This window comes from Gopherus flavomarginatus, chromosome 20 (assembly GCF_025201925.1).
Source record: "Gopherus flavomarginatus isolate rGopFla2 chromosome 20, rGopFla2.mat.asm, whole genome shotgun sequence".
Taxonomy (NCBI): Eukaryota; Metazoa; Chordata; order Testudines; family Testudinidae; genus Gopherus; species Gopherus flavomarginatus.
In genome coordinates this window covers 21,090,429-21,106,256 of record NC_066636.1, presented here as the reverse complement: position 1 = coordinate 21,106,256, position 15,828 = coordinate 21,090,429, and the positions used below count along the sequence as shown (strand labels likewise).

The 15,828-nt window shown below is 52.3% G+C and overlaps 1 protein-coding gene across 6 annotated transcripts in view; it reads left to right on the top strand.

Moving 5' to 3' along the window:
• The window catches only part of SEMA4A (semaphorin 4A), a 45,914-nt gene that overhangs the window by 16,613 nt on the left and 13,473 nt on the right, over positions 1-15,828 (top strand). For 5 of the 6 annotated variants that reach the window (XM_050930824.1, XM_050930826.1, XM_050930825.1 and 2 more), the window contains 4 exons: positions 8,389-8,548; positions 13,663-13,823; positions 14,238-14,300; positions 15,319-15,417. In XM_050930824.1, coding sequence (XP_050786781.1) covers positions 8,455-8,548; positions 13,663-13,823; positions 14,238-14,300; positions 15,319-15,417 — 417 coding nt within the window. In that variant the 5' untranslated portion in view covers positions 8,389-8,454. Of the gene's footprint in view, positions 1-5,820; positions 6,134-8,388; positions 8,549-13,662; positions 13,824-14,237; positions 14,301-15,318; positions 15,418-15,828 lie in introns of those variants that run through there. The other variant, XM_050930822.1, reaches the window with a different exon arrangement.

Here is a 15,828-nt window from a genome sequence, read left to right as displayed (position 1 = left end):
TCCTACCGTTTGTTTCCCATCTTTCAACCAGTCACTGATCCATGAGAGGACCTTCCCTCTTATCCCACGACTGCTTAGTTTTCTTATGAGCCTTTGGTGAGGGACCTTGTCAAGGGCTTTCTGAAAGTCAAAGTACAGTGAATCCACTGGATCATGTTTATCCACCAGCTTGTTGACTCTCTCAAAGAATTCTAATAGATTGGTGAAGCATGATTTCCCTTTACAAAAGCCCTGTTGACTCTTCCCCAACAAATCACGTTTGTCTATGTGTCTGATCATTCTGTTCTTTACTGTAGTTTCTACCAGCTTGCCCGGTATTGAAGTTAGGCTCAGCGGTCCGTTATTGCCAGAATGGCCCACAGAGCCCTTTTTAAAAATTGGCAATACCTTGGCTTCCTTCCACTCATCCGGTACAGAGATGTGTTTCAGAGAAAGGTTACATACCACAGTTAGTTCTGCAATTTCACATTTGAGTTCCTTCAGAACGCCTGGCTGAATACCAGCTGGACCTAGTGACTTATTGGCCTTTAATGTATCCATATGTTCTAAAACTTCTTCTGTTGCCACATCGCTGTGGGACAGGACTTCCGCTTTGTTGGCCACAAATCTGATGATGTGAGTAACTCCCCCACATCCTCGGCAGGGAAGAGAGATGAAAAGAAACAATTTACCTTCTCTGTAATAGGTTTGTCCTGCTTGAGTGTTCCTTTAACACCTTGGTCATCTAGTAGTAGGGTGACCAGATGTCCTGACTTTATAGGGACAGTCCTGATTTTGAGGGCTTTTTCTTATATAGTCTCCTATTACCTCCCACCCCCTGTCCCGATTTTTCACACTTGCTCTCTGGTCACCCTATCTAGTGGTCTCACTGCCTATGTGTCAGGCTTTCTGCTTCTGATGTACTTAAAAAAAAGAAACTCTGATGGTTAGCTTTTGTGTTTAAAGTTGCTTCTCAAATTCCTTCTTGGCCTGCCTTGTACTTTTCCACATAACCTGCCAGAGTTGGTGCACCCTCCTATTAGCCTCGCTGGGATTTGACATCCAATTTTAAAGGGGGCCTTTTTGCCTCCAGTGACCTCTGTTACTCAGCTGCTTCGCCGTGGTTGCATGGCCTCCATTTGGTCCTCTTACTGTCTGTTCTGATTCAGGGGGCATGCGCCTCTGTTACAGTGATTTTAAGGAGCCCTCATGCTGCTTGCAGGCATTTAACCCTCACGTCAACTCCACACGGGTCAGGGAAGCCACCTGTATATGGGGGATTCTTGGGGTGCCTCTTCCACCCACTTTAAGGCCCCTGTGGCTACCGGAGGGGTCCTACTGTCACTGAGGACCAAACCTCCACCCCCACCCCCATCACTCTCCATTTGTGGCTCGGGACCAGCGCAGAACAATGGGAATAATTTAAACGTCCCTGGGGCCTTGTTTCTCAGCCAACGGCTCCAGGGCAGAGTAACCTAGTTTCTGTGTCACAAGGAGCTTTCTGTCCCGGCCGAATAGCGAATGCAGGGGTCCCCCCCTCCTTCCCGGCGTTCAGACAATGCGCTCAACCACACACGGCCCTGCGATCGGCTCCTCAAAGGGGAAAGCTGGCCCACAGCCGTTCTCATGTCAAAGCCAGCTAGAGCTATATGCCCCTTTCCTGGAACCGCTCCTCAGAGCCTAACGAGCTGCTACCAGGCAGGTAAGCAGGGTGCCTAACAGGCTTTGATTCTCAGTCGTTTCCTTCTGATCCTTGAAGGGCATTTCCCATCAGGGACAGCAAAAGGCTGAGCAGGGTAGTGTATGAGAATGAGATAGTGTCCCTTTAAATAGTGCGTGAGCCCCACGGTGGCACTCATCCTGTTCTGTGCTCTAGAACCCAGCTGGTATGCAAAACTGTTTAAAGAGACACGAACCAATTCTGATACACCACATGCAGAAGGGGATCTGAGGTGGAAGCATCAGGCCATACCCGATGCCATGGAGAGGCATTTCATCAGGGAAATGGCTGGGATCTATAGCACCATGGGGAAATGGCCGGGAATGGGCAGCTCCAAACAGTTTTGGCGGGGTGGAGGGTGAAGGTGAAGTGCTGTGCCTTCATGGCGAAGGAAGAACGGAGATGGATAAAGAGGAACAAACAGCTGCCATCTATGATATTAATGTTGATCGTACTGTGCAAGTGGGGGTTCTTTTCATGCAAGGATCTAAAAGTGCTGCCTAAGGGTGAGAACTCTCCCACTTTATTAGGGGAAACTGAGGCACTAAGCTTTTTTTTAATGTGGTCTAGTGCTTGGAGCAGAGGATTGGGAATCAGGGCTCCTCACTTTCCTTGTGGTTAGAGCAAGGAGGATGGGCTTAAGGGATCCTGGGTGAAGCTTTGGCTCTGGGAAGGGAGTGGGGTCTAGTGGTTACAGCAGGGAGCTGGGACTCAAGACTCCAGGATTCTACCCCTGCCTCTGGCAGGGGAAAGGCATGAGAATCAGGACTTCTGGGTTCCATCCCCAACTCTGCCACTAACTCACCGTGTCGCCATGACCAGATCCCCACCTCCATGCAGGCACGTGTGCGTAACACTCGTGAAAAAGAGTTCAAATGGGTGGAATGAAAGTTAAAGGTGGTTTGCAGCTGTGTTGGCTGGGATTGGTTTGATCCTGGGTGTAGCTTGCAACAGTCTCCCAAGACAAGGACTATGAGCTTGTGGTGCCAAAAGATAAGGAGTGAAATCCTGGCTGCCTGGAAGTCAGTGGGAGTTTTGGAACGGTGCCGGAATCCCACTTGGGGTGTCTCCCGACCTGAATGTTCTCAGATCAAACAAGACTTTTTGCACCTTTCCCACCAAAACCCACCAAGTCTTGTTAAAAGGTCTTTACGGGGTTTGAATAGCCTAATGCTGGCTTCCAGGAGCCTGCTCCCTGCCTCCATTTCCCCGCCCGTGCATTGCAGTGCTAATACGTCTCTCCCACACACAGTTGTTGAGAAACTTGCTGACTTTCTGGAAAGGGCTCTGAGGCCCTGAAATTACAGAGGCCAGAGAATGGCCAGGGATCATTATGGGTGTTGGGAAAGTAATGATGCTTTACAGCTTCTAACTGAGCCCTTTTGAGAGGTTGGATGATCCCCATTTTACTCTCGGGGAAACTGAGGCACAGAGAGGTGACATGACTATTCCCTGGCAACACAGCAGCAGACTGGCCAAGCCAGGCAAAGAACCTAGGAGTTCTGCCTTTCATTCCTCTGCCTTAACCACGTTATGCTTATTATGCACGAAAATCCACGTTCCAGCTGTGTTTTGCTAGACCAAGATGGTTCTTCCCATGGGTCTCAAGAGATAGGGCCTGGTTTTCATTTACGCTGGCCATTCCTAATAAAAAATCTGTGTATAGAGGAGACCTAAGACCTGAAAACCAAAATATTTCATGTTGGAAACGTTGTTGCAGTTGTGTTTCAGTGGCCTCATATCCTCTATTCTTCTTTATGGGGTGTGCTCCCTGGGCCAGACTATAATGCACCAGGGCCAGGGGCTCCCATGCTAAATCCCCATGAGGCGCCACAGCAGAGTTTCCAAATCAGCATTTTTCAGGATTTAAATTTCTGCTGAAAATTTATTTCTCCCCCCTCCCCCCTTGTGGGGAAAAAAGTTCCCAATTGTTTTCATTCAGCTCTAGCAAAGGAATCTTAGTGCCAACAAGAATCAGGCCCAGGACTGGTCTCGATCGAACAGTCATGCTAAGGCTGCAGTGGCCTGGAGTGCCACGGGCTGGGGGTGGAGGAGGTAGCTGGCCACACCCGCTGCTGGGCAGTGCCCAACCCGGGATTTGTTTCTACAGAGTGGTTTTCCGCTCTCCAGCCCTTTTCCCAGTTTCTTCTTCCTGTTTAATTTGCAGCTGGTGACAGATCCAGCTGTTGCAGCACATGCCTCAGCTGGATCAGCGGGGCGAATAGACAGGTTCACTCCAAATCACACCCCTACACCTGGATGCTCTCCCAGGGCCCTAGGGTGCAGCAGAGGCTCTGCAGATATCTGGGGACGTGCTGCAAAGGAGCTCTGATCAGGGTAATAGCAGGGCACTGCTGGGCAGGGCGAGATCCTGCTGGCTTGAGCAGTGTCTGCCTCCTCCATCACAGACCGAGCACCCGGATCAGTGCAGCTGACTCATTGAAACCCAGGTCTCGGGAACGGGGCGGTTCCGTTTTATGGCATCTCGCAGCACACCAGCAATGGCTGAGTGGAAAGGGAGGGAGGTCCGGGAGCCAGGACTCCTGGGTCCTGTTCCCAGCTCTCGGAAGAATATGATCCACCAGTTAGAGTGGGTGAGGATTCCTGACTTCCGTGCCCTGTTCTGAGGAGGCATGCCTAGCCAAGCAACAGAAAGTCGGGATAGCTGGGTTCTCTTCCAGTCTCTGGGAGAGTCTTGTCTAGTGGTTAGAGTTTGGTGGACCAGTAGCCTGCCCACCTAAGTTCCTGCCCCAGCTCCTCTTTTGACTCTGTATGACTTTGAACAGGTCGAGGCATGACTCTGTGCCGCAGTTTCCTTATCTGTAAAATGGAGCTAATGATCCCTGCCTCGAGAACTGCTGAGGGTTGTCAGCTAGCAGTGCTTTTTGGGAAAGGTCAGCGGCAAACCCCCTGGTACAGCTGTCCATACACTCCTGGTAAAGGCTTTGGGTGGGAGATGAGTTAAACTCCAGATGTGCTTAGACAGACAGCTTGTAAATAGTGGAAGTGCATGGTGGAGAACTGGGAGGGGCCTGGGCTTATGTGCTGGCCTGTTTGTGTTAATACAATGGTCGTAATTAACCATAAATACTTATGGGTAGCGTGTCTGAGCCTTACAGTAGTCGGCTCACCCAAGGTGAAGGATTTTATTACTTTGGATGGGTGAATAACATTTCCCACCAAGTCTAAGGCCAGGTCTGTCCCCGGGGCTGCTGCAGGCACCGCTCTGTCGCTCAGGGGCATGAAGAGGTGAGATCCCTGAGCAGCAGAGCTGTGCTGGCAGGAGCCGATAGAGGAGATGCAGCTATACCAGCCCAACTGCACTTTGTACTGGGATAGTTTTTTTTGCCCAGGGCGGGGGTGAGGAGGTGAGGGGTGTAATAAGCTAGGCCAGAAAAAAAAAATCAGCTGTGCTGGTACAGCTGCATCCATTCTAGTTGCGTTTTGCCTATGTAGACCTGGTCTAAGACTAGAGAGATTTGGTTTCTGGCTTGATAAACATTCATTGTGCAGCTGATCGATGCTTTGAGGGGCTGTGTTGGCAGTCGCGGACCCTCAGAAGTCAAGCACCATCATTATCCCTGTCATACAGATGGGGAAACTGAGGCATGAACTGGCTATCCCTTGCCCCAGTTCACACAGTGGCAAAGCTGAGAAGGGAGTCCAGGAGCTGCTAGTTCCACTCTAACCACTAGAGAACATTCCTCTCCCAAAGTCAGAAATAGAACCCAGGGGTTCTGACTCCCAATGCCCCCCAGCTCTAACCACTAGACCCCACTCCTCATCCCAGAGTCAGGCATAGAACCCAGGCGTCCTGACTCCCAGTCCCCACACTTTAACCTCTAGCCCACATTTTCTCCCAGTGCTGGGAATAGAACCCAGGCATCCGGGCCCCCATTCCTGCTCCATCCGCTGGCCACACCACCTCCTTTAAAAGCTCTTGTTTCCTAACGAAGCAACCACCCAAGGAAGCTGCTTCCTGCCTGGCTGGGGGGAGCGGGGGAAGGTGCCTGGAGCTGTCAGGACGCGTCAGGAGGCTGGACTTTCTGGTTCCCTGACTCACTGTGAATGACACTGATCTAGCCGTGCCCTTCCCCTCCCCAGCCCAGGCGGCTGCCAGTGTGAGCTGGAGACTTGAAGGAACCTCAACTCCCCGGCCCTAGTGTTGGACAGGAGCCCGGGAGGGGAAGGAACCGAAGCCGCGTCTGGGAGGAGAGTGAACCCAGGAGCCAGCCCCTCCAGCTGGAGCTGGACTGGTCATTCGAATCCCGTGGGCCCAGAGGCCACCCCAGGACGTCTCCGATGGGCACCGGGCAGCGAGTCCATCCACCCAGCGCTGGGGGGATCTACCGGGGGCTTAGCTGCCAATGGCTGATGCTAGCCGAAGGTCTGCGCTAATCCTGCCCATGCCCTCTGACCTCAGCCCCAGGAGAGGTAATTTCGCTGGAGAACGAGCAGCCAGGTCCTGCTCTGCAGGGAGCCGAGGCAGAGCTCGGGGGGCGCTGGACCCAGGGGGAGCGGCTCTGCATTGGGTGCTGAGAGCAGAATCTCTTATACGGTAGCGCCAGGCAGGGGGCTCCAGGAGGGAGGGATAGAGAGGGGACTTGAAGGGGCTTCCACTCTCTGCTAGAAACACGGGATGGGGGGCACTTCCACAGCAGGGACTCGAAGGGAGGGTTTTTTCCTTTCTCCTTTTTAAAAATCCCTCCTCCCCCCAGTGCACCTCCGCAGCATCAGGCATTGGGTCCTGTCCCTCGCTAGCACGTGGTCTGTGTGTACGGCTTGGGGTCTGGGCGTCGCCTTCCTGGTCTCTGGGCCAATCCTTGCTGGCATGAGCACCCTGCAGTCAGTGCAGTTACCCCAGGGCTGCACTTGCCCCCCTCCCCGCCCCAGTTTATTAGCTGCTGTTTATGCAGAGGAGAGAACAAGGTTCAAAGCTGCAAGAGGGGGTGAGGCTGCCGCTCGGCAGAGTAACAAACATGTCAGGCCAGGGATGACCTCTTTTGCCCAGAGCCTGGACGGCAGGGCCTAGCCAGGGCACTGGGGGTGGGCACTGGGGATGGGCACCGAGGCATGTTCCTGCCCTGCCTCCGGCTGCATTTCAGGAGTTGGGGAGGTTCTAGGACAGGCAGGGGCCGGAGTGGCTGTGAGCGCGGCCAGGGTCAGCGCAGGGTGGGGTCATTTCCCCCCTGTGCCTCGTCCCCAGGGGAGCTGCGCGAGCGCCCCACATTTCACAACCTCCTGTTTCCCCACCGTTTCCAGCAAAGGCGCAACATCTCGGCTTAGCAGCCACGGGTGCTGCAATCTGCCTGGGCTGAGGAGAAGGAAGGGTTGTGTGTGGAGCCAGCGTTGGGGCCCCGATCAGCCTGTCACTCAGCTGTTGGTGGCTTTCGAGCGCCACTCTCTGGAGCACTGGGGGAATTTGCCACCTCCTGGGAGCCCCTGATGCAAATGCCTGGCTCGGTTTTTAAGGCACGGCTTGACAAAGCCCTGGCTGGGGTGATTTAGTTGGGGATTGGTCCTGCTTTGAGCAGGGGGTTGGACTCGATGACCTCCTGAGGTCCCTTCCAACCCTGATGCTCTGTGATTCTATGACCGAGCCCCCAACAGTGCCCGGCAGTTCTGCTAGGTGTTTCTGAAACGCTGGGGCTGCCGGGCTCACACGAGGGAGGGGTCAAAAGGCCTGATACAAAGCGCCCTGGGGATGTCAGTGGAAAAGCTCCCACTGGCTTCATCTGGCTTTGGATCGGGGCTTGGGTCTGGGCCAAAAGATCATCGAGGCCAGTAACACACATTTCCCCAACCCTCTGGGGAGGGTGAGTGGGACCCAGGCAGCTTGGCCATATGGTCTCCATAAAGGGCTCCCTGCCCCCGAAGAGAGCGTGAGAAATGAGTCAAGCGACGGGGGGGTGGGGATCAGGTTTCGGGAGCGAGGGGAGGGAGAGAGGGGCTCAGGATGTGATGAGGACAGGAACGCTTTGTAAGCATCAGCTGGGAGTAGGGGGGTCCTGCCCCGGGCACCACTACAGGAAGAATTAGTCTGGGTGTGAAGACACCACCCATCAGCACCAACCTGAACTAAAAGAGCTGCCCCATCAACTGGCAGCAGCAGTAGGCTCTTATCTTGCATGTGGACTGGAGGGGACATGCAGGACACGCCCACCCAGCATAGGGGGCGTGGCCAGGGTGATGTGAGCTCTTCTTTGATGCCCAGAGCCCATAGAGGGCAGAGCATAAGTTAGAGCAGCCTTGAGGCTGCTCCAATTGATAAAGGGGGATCCCGCACAATCCCAGAACATGAGGGGTCTAAAGGCTTAAAGACATCTCCCACATCCATCTTGCCCCAGCAGCAGGAGCCGAAGCACTGAGAATCAAACCCCGAGAGGCTTCTCCTTGGCAGCTCCTGCCGCCTGGCTCAGCCTCCCAGTATCACTGTGGCCCCATCCCAGCCCTGCTCTCAGCTGGAAAGGCTCCTTTCCTCCCTGACCCTGCGGCTGCCTGCGGGGCTCCCATGGTGGCGCAAAGGGGCAGACAGCACTGTCCCTGGTGAAACATAACTGCGCACGGCCCTCTCCCCAGCCTAGTGCTTCCGCTGCAGATGGGAGGCTGGGGCTAGGACTCTTTCATGTGGTTACCTCGCTCGTTTCAACAATCTCTTTCTTTCCCTCCCTCCCCTGCTTTCTTGACAGCTCAAGAGCTGGGGCCGGATCCCTGCAGATTTCACCGAGGGCCTCACCCTTTGCTGATAACCAGCCATGCCCGGCCGGGCACTCTGCCTCCTGTGCAGTTTGGTGATGCCTGCTGCCTTCCTGTGTGCAGATCTGCTTCCCAGGGTCACCTTCCCAAAAGGTGAGCAAAGGGGGATGGCAGGGAGAAAGAAAGATGGATGGATGAGAAAGCAAGAAAAGAGGGGTGGTGGGAAGGAAGGAAGAAAGGAAACGAAGAGTGCAAAGACAGACAGACGGGCCTGGACAGACAGAAGGCAGAGAGACTAAATAAAACGGAGAAAGCAAAGCGAGAGAGACCATTGGAAGGAGGAAATGAAAAAGGGGTTGAAGGAAGAGAAAGAGAGAGCTGCGCCCTTCTGAATCACCCACTGTCAGGCTCCCAGGCCTGGGGAGGGGCACGGGGCACCGGTAGAGAGAGAGGCTCCAGCCTGTAGTCGGAACTAGGGGGGTGAGAAATGGCCGGGAGTGAGGGCGTGCGTCTCATGTCTCCCTGTCGATGTGGTACATGTAAAGAGCAGGGCTCTGGTATCGGAAACTGCTTTTCCCTGTGAGAGGAGAAGGAGATGGAGGCAGGTGCTTCAGAGGGAAGCTGGAGGCAGGAAGATGTGAGTTCAGATCCTGAACTCTACCCCCGCTGCCCAGCTTGGGGCATCACGGGCTAAATATTGGTGCCACCTTCTGGCAGGGCTCACCCTGCAGCTTGATCCAAGGCCTGCCGGATTCAGTGGAAAGGCTCCTGCTGGGCTTTGGATCTGAGCCAATGGGTGCCCACAGAGCCGTGCCGAGCCAGCCTCGCTCACACGGCATCGTGGCCTCCAATAGGGAAGACGGGCAGGGGGTGAGAGGGAGCTGCTTGTGGGGGCGGCGTGCCAGTGTGAGCCAAGTGCATGGGGTATTTGGGGAGCAGAGCCTTAGGGGAGGGTACAGTGAGTGCAGGGGAGCTTGCTATGTTTCTGTCCCTGCTGCTTTTCCCCAGCCCATACAGAGAGTGCCTGTGGGCTGCTGGGACTTGTAATCCAGCCGCTATCCAAGGCTGAGGCTATACAGGACTGTCTGCCAGGACACCTGGGTTCTATTCGCAGAGCTGCCGCAACGGTGCTACGTGACTGGCCAGCTCTCTGTATCTCGGGGTTCCCATCAGGGGCAACCACGATGATATTCACAGTTGGGAGAGTAGGAGATGGTATATAGATCAAAGGAGCAGCGGTCCACCCACTGAGGAACTGATATAACGCCCACATGAGTCGCCAGTGGCTTGGATGGGCCTGAGTTCAAATCCCAGATGGGCCCAGTTTTCCTACCCCAAGGCTCTGGCCTGGGAGTCTGACATTCTCTAGCTAGCTTGCCCTGGGCAAGAGGTCAGAGTAGATGATCACAATGGTCCCTTTGGGCCGTGGTGACGTGAGTCTTCCCACCAACTTTGGATTGGGCCCCGCTTGCACGAAATGAACGCATTCTTCCTTTTCCAAACCCAGAGGCAATAAACGCCAGAGCTCCGGGGAATGCTTATAATTACCCCGGCCTTTGCTGGCACCCTGTGAAAACGAATTCCAGCTGCAGCGTCTCCAGCGAGCAGCCGTCTGTTAAACCTGATCGCCTTTCAGCTCCTTCTGACAAGAAAAGAAATACCACACGATTTCCACTGAGCTGGGAAGGGACTTGTTGGGTGGGGGAGACGGACCTGATTTAGGATTGGAGATGAGAAGAGCTAAATACGGCTGACTTGGCTAGAGAGGAGAAGCATCTAACAAGCACTTAAATGTCAAGGAAACAGGATGGTTCGAGAGGGTTTTTGAAGAGCCAATCTAGGTGCTGCATAGACATGATGAGAAACAATCCCTGCCCTGGACATCTTATAACCTAAACAAGCAAGACAGGTTAAGGGTGGAAGAAAGGAAAGATTGTTCCCCCAGCTTTACAGATGGGAATCTGAGACATGGAGACATTAAGGCCCAGATTCCCAAAGGTGTTTAGGCGCCTAACCCATGGGAGTTAGGTGCCTAAATATCTCTGAGGCTCTGGACTGAAGCGAGTTGCTGAAAGCCAGGAGTAGAACTCCTGAGTTCACGTCCAGCGCCGGCATTACAGAATCCTTGCTCTGAGTAACAGAAAATAAAGCAAAGGAACATTCAGGCTGAATATCAGGCTGTGCTTTCTAATAACAGGAGGCAGGGTTGTAATTAGAGGAGTTGGAATTTGTCCAGAATAAAATCATGAGCCTGATTCTCACTCTAGTGGAGTAAAAGGGGCCTCAGAGTGGTGTGTAAATGACATGGGCTCTTGGGTTATGCTGCTAGAGTAGTGAGAATCAAGCCTCCCCTCCCCACCGCATATTTTAATAAAACAATTTCCCTTCTCTGTGGTGGGTTATTAAATCAAGAAGAGTTTTGCAAGATCTAATTTTCTTATTTCACCCTTTGGTTTTGTTTTGTTTTTTGCTTCAGCTCTGGAAATAGACAAATCACTTCCTCTTTGGGATCTAGTCAGTTTCCGTTCATGGGGGTCAGGGCCGCCCAGAGGATTCAGGGGGCCTGGGGTCTTCAGCGGTGGGGAGCCCCTGCCGCCAAATTGCCACCGAAGACCCGGAGTGGAAGAAGCTCTGGGGGCCCGGGCCCCGCAAGAGTTTTCTGGGGCTCCCGGAGCAAGTGAAGGATCCCACTCCAGGGCCCCCGAAAAACTCTCATGGGGGCTCCTGCGGGGCCTGAGGCAAATTGCCTCACTTGCCCCCCCCACCCCCCGGTGGCCCTGATGGGGGTTGCTGAACTAGATGATCTTGCGAGGTCCCTTCCAGCCGTACAGCTCTGTGATTCTCTGGAGCTCACGCACACACATCCTAGGATGTGGCTGCAATTTGGTATGCAAATGCCACAGAGGGTTTTTTTTTGTCTGTTTGCTTTTGGTGTATCTAAATAACCAGTAATGGCCGGTGAAGTGTTTCTGGTGCTCTAAGGCCTTCTGGACACGTATTTATAATATTCTAGGCTGAATCTGCATCCCCTTGTCAAGCCTTCACCCTTGCAAAGACACTGCAGGATCTTCAAGGACCACAAATGATCCAGACCTCGTTATTTCTGTCTCATCTTTCTGGCAGCTCAGCGCCCCCTAACACCACACTGAGGTGGACCCAGAGGGGAGAGCGCCCCCTGCTGAGTCCCCACCCTGCCCCCTGCAGCACCATGCTGGGGCATTGGGGTGAGCACTGGCTCTGAGGGAAACGCGCCTTCTATTGAGTCACCAGCAGCCGCGGCCTTCCTCTTTCCCACCCACCCTCAGCCTGCTGCTGCTGCTCTAAGTTACGCTCTTCCCCCAGGCCCTTTGTAGGGTCCTGCCAGACGCAGTGCCAGCTCCAGGGACATTGCCACTGCATATGCTGGCTGCTCCTTCAGCCAGTGTTCGTACAGCACGTGGAGCCTGAGCCAAACCCCCCTTGAGTCAATTCCTTTGATGTCAAAGCAGCAAAGAATCCTGTGGCACCTTATAGACTAACAGACGTTTTGGAGCATGAGCTTTCGTGGGTGAATACCCACTTCGTCGGATGCATGTCACTTTGATGTCAGTGGACTGGGTCAGACCCCTGAAAGTCTGTGGGATTAACATGCTACATTACATAGGCACTAAGCTGCAGTATCTATGTTACGTTACAGTATATAGGTGCCAAGTTGTGGTATATACATGCTACATTACGGTATGTAGGCTCTAAGTTAAACTGTGTGTATATAGATTGATTGATAGATAAGCTGTGTTTCAATATATAGGCGTTCTGTTACAGTTATTTATCTGCATTATCTCCGAGAGGCCTTCACTGAGATCAGAGCCCCATTGTGCTAGGAGCTGTACATACACACAGGGTACGTCTACACTACAGGATAAATTCGAATTAGCTTAAACCGATTTTATAAAACAGATATTATAAAGTCGATTGTGCGCATCCACACTAGGCACATTAATTCAGTGGTGTGCATCCGTGGTCCGAGGCTAGCGTCGATTTCTGGAGCGGTGCACTGTGGGTAGCTACTGTAAAAGAATGAGGCCAATAATGTCGATTTGCATCCACACTAACCCTAAATTGATATAGTAATATCGATTTTAGCGTTACTCCTCTCGTTTTGTAGGAGTACAGAAATCGATTTAAAGAGCCCTTTAAATCGATATAAAGAGCAGTGTAGTGTGGATGGGTGCAGCGTTAAATTGATTTAACGCTGTTAAAATTGGTTTAACAGCGTAGTGTGGACCAGGCCACACCCTGTGCTGTTTCCATACACAAGGCAAACCAAATGTGGGATGGGAAGTGATTTGCTCCAGGTCACCCAGGGGGTCTCCAGCAGAGCCTGGGCTGGAAGCCAGATCTCCAGAGTCGTAGTCTAGAACCTTCACCACTGTACCACATACATGCTCTCTTATGCATATGTGTTATGTTATGGCATATAGATGCTAAGTTATGGTATATACATGTAAGTTGCTATATAGATGCTATGTGACAACATATACATGGTAAGTTGTGATATATTTGCCAGAAGCTGGAAATGAGTGACAGGGGATGGATCACTTGATGATCACCTGTTCTGTTCATTCCTTCTGGGGCACCTGGCATTGGCCACTGTCAGAAGACCAGAAATTGGGCTAGATGGACCTCTGGTCTGACTCAGTAGGGCCGTCCTTAGGTTCTTATGATCGATGCTGTGTTACAACACATACGTGTTATGTAGAGTTTTGTGAGAAGTTACATTTCTGGTTTTAGCAGAAAGTTCCGCCATTTCAAAATCAGTTTTTGTTCTGAATGGGAATGAAACGTAGAATGTCAACAATTCCTGCTAAATGCATTTTTTTAAAATTGTTTTGAGTCAATTGATTTTGATTTTTTAAAATCCTATCAAATAAATTGTGAAACAAAATAACCCAGAGCCTTCTGTTCCATGATCAAAACGCTTTGTTTAGATAATTTTCATCAAAAGATGAAATTCTGTGGAAATCAACGTGTTTCCAACAACAACAAAAAAAACATTCTGTTGGAAATTTTTCAACCAACTCTAATGCTGTTCTGCACAGGTACCACTTTACATATATGGTGCTAAGTTATGGAATATAGGTGCCAAGCTATGGTATATAGGTGCCACTCTACAGTATGCAGGTGCTACATGATGGGATATTGGTGCCTCTTTATGGTATATAGGACCCACACATTATGGTTCATAGGTGCCAAGTATCATATACCAAGCACTGTTTGATCCCTGCCAGGAGACGCCCGGAGGATCCTAACCAGCTTCAGCAAGGACGGAATCTTCAACTATGATACTTTTCTCTTGAGCGAAGATGAAGGCACTCTGTACGTGGGAGCTCGAGACACCCTCCTCTTGCTCCGGGTGGACAGTGCTGGGTCCATGGAGCTGACGGGCTCAGTGAGTAGAGCTTGGCCTTCTCCAGAGAGCGGGGAGCATTTGGGCTGCAAGAGGGAGGCAAGCTTATCCCGGGGGTGGGGCAAGTGGAAGTTAGACCTGGGTTCTGGGCCCCTCCCTGTACCTCAGTTTCCCCATCTGAAAAGTGAGGACAATGTTACTCAGGGGAGAGGGATTGTGAGATGTAATTCATTAATGTTGGTAAAGTGCTTTGAACCTTAAGTGGAAGCCTCTAGAGAGAATAGAACTGAAGAGTCTTGACTCCCTAAGCCCCTTGCTCTGACCACTAGACCATACTCCACTCCCTGAGAATTTTGCTCTCAGCAGCTTCCTTTCCTTCCAGTGCACTATTACCTTTTCTCCGGGTGGAATATTTCTCCCAACCTTTGAAGAGTCTCTCTCTTTCCCCCTTTACAGATAGTGTGGCAACCCGTGCCTGAAAAAAAGCAGGAGTGTGTCTTTAAGAAGAAAAGCAACCTGGTAAGGCGCGGGGGAGAGGCTGGGGCTGGTGTGGGCTGTATTATGCCCCTCGAGGGCGCAGTTAGTCATGGGGGGTATATGGAGAGCTGGTGACAATGCTGAGAGGTGGGTGCTGGGGTTGGTGGGTGCTTTGTGGTGCCGTGAGAGGTGGTACCAAGCTAGATGCAATTCCTAAGCCTGGTTGCTCACTCCCACGGGAAGCAGTAGCGCTTGCTGGTGGGCTAGGTGGCGTTCTTCTCAGGGTCTCAGCCTAGGGGGTGCTGGGTTGTGCTTTAGGTCTTTTAAAACATCCCACGCAGGGGGGTGATAATCCTGGTGTCCTGGCCAACTCTTCCTTTGCCTCCCTAATTTCCCCTTGCAGCTCAGCTCGGTCACGTTCTTCTTCTCCTAAACCATTGTACAGCTATCACGCTCCACTCTAGAGGTGGCTGTTTTTTAGGGCTGGGTGAGTGCAGCATTGCTATGCGCTGTTGAACAGCTGTCGCATTCCACTTCAGAGGTAGATGCTGTTTAATGAGTGATGAGTGATCCCTGTATAGCAGTGCTCTGTGTTATTGAACGGCTGCTAAGTCCCACCCCAGAAGTGGCTGCATTTTAATGCTGGGTGAATAATCGCTGTGCAGTGTTGCCATGTGCCTTTGAAGCAGCTGCCATGCTCTGACCCAGAGGTGGCTGTATTGTAGTGCTGAGCAGGACACCTGTCTAGTGTTGCTGTGTGCTATTGAACTGCAACCGAGTTCCACCCCAGAGGTGGCTGCATTTTAATGCTGGCTGAGCCATCCCTGTGCAGCCTTGTCATGTACTTTTGAAACTGCTGCCACCCCAGAGGTGGCTGCATTTTAATTATGGGTAAGTGATCCCAGTGAGATGTTGCTGGGGGCTGTTAAATCACTGCTGCATCCCACCCCAGAGGTGGCTGCATGTCAGTGCTGTGCATAGTGATCCTGCTACATGCAGCCTGTGAAGGAATCTGAAATCTAAGCTCTTTGTTGAAGTGGCGTGTTCTTTTCTCCCACAGACAGAGTGTTTCAACTTCATCCGTGTCCTGGTGCCAGTGAACCAGACTCACCTGTACACCTGTGGGACCTATGCCTTCAGCCCCACCTGCTCTTACATTGTGAGTATCTGGTCTGGGTTAGCAGGGAGCTCTGACTGCAGCACGGCACGTGGCTTCAGAGCCTGCACAGGATTTGGTTCAGGAAATGGGCCACGGCTCACAGAAGAGGCAGGGCTGGTCTGTGGTTGACACTGAGGCTGCTGGACACAGAGAGACCTTGTGATTCTCTGACCCTCCAGTTCCCCAGACTGCACTGTGCAGGATTACCACATGGGGTCTCCCTAAATCCTGATCCGGACTGGCGGGTCACAGAAGGGGTTTAGGGCCAGATTGGCAAAGGGGTTTAGGTGCCTAACCAGGGCCGGTTCTGGGCACCAGCGTTCCAACCATGTGCTTGGGACTGCCCTTTTCAAGGGGCGGCACTCCGTCTTTTTTTTTCTTTTGTTTGGGGAGGCAAAAAACCTGGAACCG